Source organism: Rosa rugosa, chromosome 5 (assembly GCF_958449725.1).
Source record: "Rosa rugosa chromosome 5, drRosRugo1.1, whole genome shotgun sequence".
NCBI lineage: Eukaryota > Viridiplantae > Streptophyta > Magnoliopsida > Rosales > Rosaceae > Rosa > Rosa rugosa.
The window spans coordinates 9,151,524-9,156,459 of record NC_084824.1 but is presented as its reverse complement, the minus strand read 5'-3'; the positions used below and the strand labels follow the sequence as shown (position 1 = coordinate 9,156,459).

The 4,936-nt window shown below is 38.3% G+C and overlaps 1 protein-coding gene across 1 annotated transcript; it reads left to right on the top strand.

Moving 5' to 3' along the window:
• Positions 1 to 884: 884 nt before the first annotated feature.
• On the top strand, positions 885 to 2,530 carry LOC133712300 (APETALA2-like protein 1). The gene has a single exon (XM_062138412.1). It carries the CDS (start codon positions 970 to 972, stop codon positions 2,257 to 2,259), a length of 1,290 nt encoding a protein of 429 aa, XP_061994396.1. The 5' UTR covers positions 885 to 969; the 3' UTR covers positions 2,260 to 2,530.
• Positions 2,531 to 4,936: the final 2,406 nt, after the last annotated feature.

The window sequence follows — 4,936 nt, the reverse complement described above, 5'->3', positions numbered from 1 at the left end:
TTGAAACCCTAACCCGTTTGTAATGCAAAATTAGCAGAATAGCGGCTCCCAGTATCCAAAAAATGGCATATACAGATAAAATTGGCTTGCGTAAATGAAAGCCAGAAGTTATAGCATAACCCAAAGTGGGAGGAACAACTTCTGAGCGCCGCCAGTGTAATCATGCAGATTTATAAACCACAATGCGACAGAGAAAGAAAGAGTTGGAACCCTTCTTCTTCTTCAACTCCCTATAAACACTATTATTATAAACACAATTATAATGCTTGTTTATTTTGTTTCTCAATTAAATAAAACAACAAAGCTAACTAGGAAGTCTACCTCATATTCTTGTCCAAAACTCCAGGCTCTTTCCGTAGTTTTACATGTTAGATGGAGAGGTCGTGTGGATTATCTACTATTTTCAGAAATATGGTCACTGTGGTATTTTTTGGTTCTTTGACAATAAGGGAAAAAGGAAAGGTGGAGGTTGAAAAGGAACATGCAATTTTCTCCAATGCCCCATAAAATCTTCAATCTACATCAGTCTATCATGTATTTTCTTTCTTGCTCTTCGAAATAGTCGAAGGTAATTACTATCCTCCTGAGCTGGCATAGCAAATGCAAACCTACCACACATTTCAGAAACTATGTGATAGAGAGAATTATGTATTAAAAGCCACGCACTTATAATCATTTTTTTTTTTCAGAATAAAAAAAAAAAAGACCACGTACGGTGGGGCTATGTGATAATGATATGTATGCAGCATTAGGATTACCATTGCCATGTAAACCATGCATGCATGGATGGAATAAATCAATCACTTCCACCTCCTTCATCACTTCGATCCCTTCGCCTATAAATACACCCACAATGTGTTTTATGGACAACTACCAACCTCCATTAGCAGACCCTGCCCTTCCTCCAAAGCAAATATACTTTCAGTTACTCACTTCTTTCAACCCCTTGAAACCCACAACCAAACAGAAATGGAAGAAGCATTCAGAAAGCTCAACGGCTTCACCCCCACGTCCCAACCCGACCCCATTCCCGTCCCCTCCAAAAAGTCAACCGCCGCCGCCTCAACCACCACCAACAAGCGCACCCTCAAGGACGCCCCCGCCGGCTCTGCCTCCACAATGCGATACCGCGGCGTTCGGCGCCGCCCGTGGGGCCGGTACGCTGCGGAGATCAGGGACCCGCACTCCAAGGAAAGACGGTGGCTCGGAACCTTCGACACCGCCGAGGAGGCTGCATGTGCCTACGACTACGCCGCCCGAACCATGCGCGGCGTCAAGGCCCGCACCAACTTCGTTTACCCCGCCACAACGCACGACCATCTCGTTCCGGCATTCACCTTCCACCACCCGAAGCAATCTCAGCCGTCGTTTAAGAACCAGAGCAACGCTCGCGGCTACGGTCAGTACGTTCCCAACTGGCCACCGTTTGCGACGTATCCAAATGATTTTTCCGGGTCTGGTTCCGACAGGAGTGGCACCACTACTAATACTGCTAACAGTACTGCTGCTTCTTTGAACATGCTTTTCTTGAGGAATTTCATCAATAGTTCTTCTCCATCCCAAAACTCTTCTTCGGTTGTCTCGCCAAACCCTCCTCACTCTCAAGCTCAGTGCTTTAGCCAAAACCAGTTTCAGTACACAAATGGCTCTTCTTCACCTAATTTCTCTTCTGGTGGTTGCAGTTCTTTTGTCAACAACAATACCACTACCTCTGGTACTACGACTAGTCATGGACGCTCATCTTCATCTTTGATGATGAATAGTACTAGTAGTGGTTGTGCTACTCACCATGAGCTTCCGGTCATGGAGAGCTCAAAAAAAGCAACCACCACCGCTACTAGTTTTGTTGACTCGGACTTCTTTCCTGTAGAGTCATCAGATACCGGGTTGTTAGAGGAGGTGATTCACCAGTTCTTCCCAAAGCCCTTTTCCAAGGAATCCGACCCTCCGAAATCTGTGGAGTATTATACTCCTACCTCCTTTAATTCAACGTTGGAGGTAAAAGAAGAGCAGCAGCCACATGTGTGTCCCGTTGATTTTGATTACCAGCAACAGCAGCAGCAGCAGCATCAACAACACCAACAACTTGGAAGTGTCAATGGAGTTCAGGAAGTGGCTGAGCAGACCGTACCGTTCTATAATGATCTGCCAGTGAACTTCCAGATGAACAGCGCAGATCACTCAATGGTGGTTATGGATCACAGCATGTTCCAGCAGTACTACTATCCTGAGTTTGTGGGTAGCTTGCAGAATGCCTGATCGAGATCGTATGCAACTACTTAATTAATTATACTCTAGCATAAGGCTTGCTTTTGAGGTAGATAACGATCGATCACCTAGAGTTCGTATGTATGCTGCTTCAGTCTTCCGATTAAGAATGTTAACACTAGTAGTGATCATTTTATTACGAGAGTATTTATTATGAACTTTTAGTTTTTCTTGTAATCTAGTGATGGGCAAAAAGTTCGAAACTGTCTTGTCCATATTTATTAGAAGAATATTATCTGATATATTATAGAAATTTCAAGTTCATAACCCCTAATACTGTTGCTCAACTGGGTTTGTGGTTCACTTTTCAAATATTGTGAAGGCTAGGACCGCCTTTGACTTTTCAGTACCATGTCCCTTTTGAAAACGATTCTATTTTCGGACAGTTATTCTCCTATTTTCAGTTTTCTGCAATCCATGTAAAACCTCAGCATCCAAGGCGATTTTGATCCTCTCTGAGGGAAGGGATCGGATGGGAGAAAAATTGTGAGAGTAAAAGTGAACCCGTCGAACTTAGCTAAGTTAGTTACCAGGGTGTTTGGGAAAAGTAACAGTAAAGATCAGGAACGTGGTTGCATTTATCGATCAGGCTTGCCTACAATTAAATTTTCTAACAACAGTCTACAGGGTTTTTGCCTTTTTGCTTTTGTTCCCATATTCAGAACCAGAACTTACCCAACCCTTAAACTTCTTTCCTATCATTTTTACTAAAATTTTGATCCTATTCGATCCCATGAGGCATGAAATGATGCTCAATATACCCGAGTATGCATCTTGGATTTTATAATTATAAAGGTTTTGGCTCCCCTTTCCAATAATATCATGACACATTACAACTTACAACTAGTTTGATTTTGAATTATGCAATTCTCTTCTCTCGACTGTCATATTTTCATCATCAAAATTTAATCAATTCTAGCTTTTGTGAATTTTATTTGCTTTATTAACTATTAGTTCTACATACATTTATATTTAGTCATGTGCTTATACATAATCTTAAATGAAATTCTACAACAAATAGACAACTTTAGAGTTCAAAATTATGCATAAACAAGAAGTTCAGTATCAATTGATACATAATGGGGTCAATCGATTTGAAATTGTTACATTTTTTTCTTACTTTAAATCTCAGCCCCCCTAAACCTACAGTCCTGGCTCTGCCCCTGCTAAGCGGCGTTAAGGTTTATGATCCCTGATTGAGCAAGGCATGCTTAAACTAAGCTGTGTTGAATTAAATAAATAAATAAATAACTCTCAAGGACTTTCGCTCTTTGTACATAATACTTCATAACATTTTACTCCTTTAGAACTTCATAACCGAAGTTATTTTTTTATAAACACCTTAATATTGGCACTATAACCAACCATATTACATTGTTTAGAGCATCTTTAGTAATGTTAGCTAATTTTTAGTCAAAGTAGCTAAAAAACTATTTTAACTTGTAACTTTTAAACTATGTCTCCATTAGTTGTTTATATTTTAGCTAGTTTTGAATTTATATTTATTTTTCTAATAAATAAACTTTTTTAAATGTATTTATAAATTACATACAACAACTCAAATAAAAAATTTTAAATTAACAAAACTAATAGAAAGTCACATTTCACTCTCTATATATCTATACTATTATTAAGAGAAGAGGTTTTGTTAGCCAAAATTGAAAATTTTGACAGATTTAACCCTGAAAGATTAAAAAACTTTGACAATAAATTAAATCATAAGGGTAAATAGGACAATTATAAAATAGATTTTATTAAGAAAATTGAAAAGAAATTATCCCACCTCTCTCCCACTATTTTCTCTCTGCAATAACTACCCATTGAATCTATTTTCTTTTGCAGATAACTTTTTTTTTTTTTTTTTACAATTAAAATTTTTCTTACACATGCAGAGCATGTGATTGCAGACTAGTATTGAATTAAAATAAAACAAAATTTTAGGTAAAAAAAAATGCGGGATTACTCTCTCGAGGGGTGGAGAGTTCTGTAGAGGGAAGGATTAATCTTCTACTCTAATGATATCAATTTCTTAAAAAAAAAAATACAAATGAGCTAGGTATATGATTCCCAACTCACCGAATGTGCCCTTGTCTTCAACTAACTAATCTCTTGGTTAGTACGTCTTCAGAAAGTAAATATCAATAATTGAGATACATAGAAGGTGGACCAGTATTTAATAGAGGAGATGACTTCTACGGTGCATATCGAAGTTCATCAAAACGATGTGGGGAGGGGCTACAATACAATAATTAGTAACTTAACTTTTCAATGAGCTAATGACTTCTTTAATAATGGTGTTAATAACTACTCTTCTTAGAAGCTCCTAGTCATTAGCAATCAAACCGATAGCAGATGCCAGCAATCAGATAGATTAAGATGGAACAAAATCACTTCATAGTTTCATGCACTTTTTTATTTTCTCAATTGATTTGTGTATATATGCAAGTAAGTATGGAAACAGATTCTATGCACCGTCAGTGCACTGACACGTCTGAACCCTTGATTTTGATTCAGATTTAATCTAGCCATTAATTGCACGTTAAGATCCGTTAGTCCAGTTCGTTTGGTAAAAATGTGTGGCTTAGGTAAATAGCTTGGGTAAGTTACTTGGTCATAACCAATAGAGCTCTGTTCTCCAACGATGATTAACCTCAGATCTCAGCAGCCT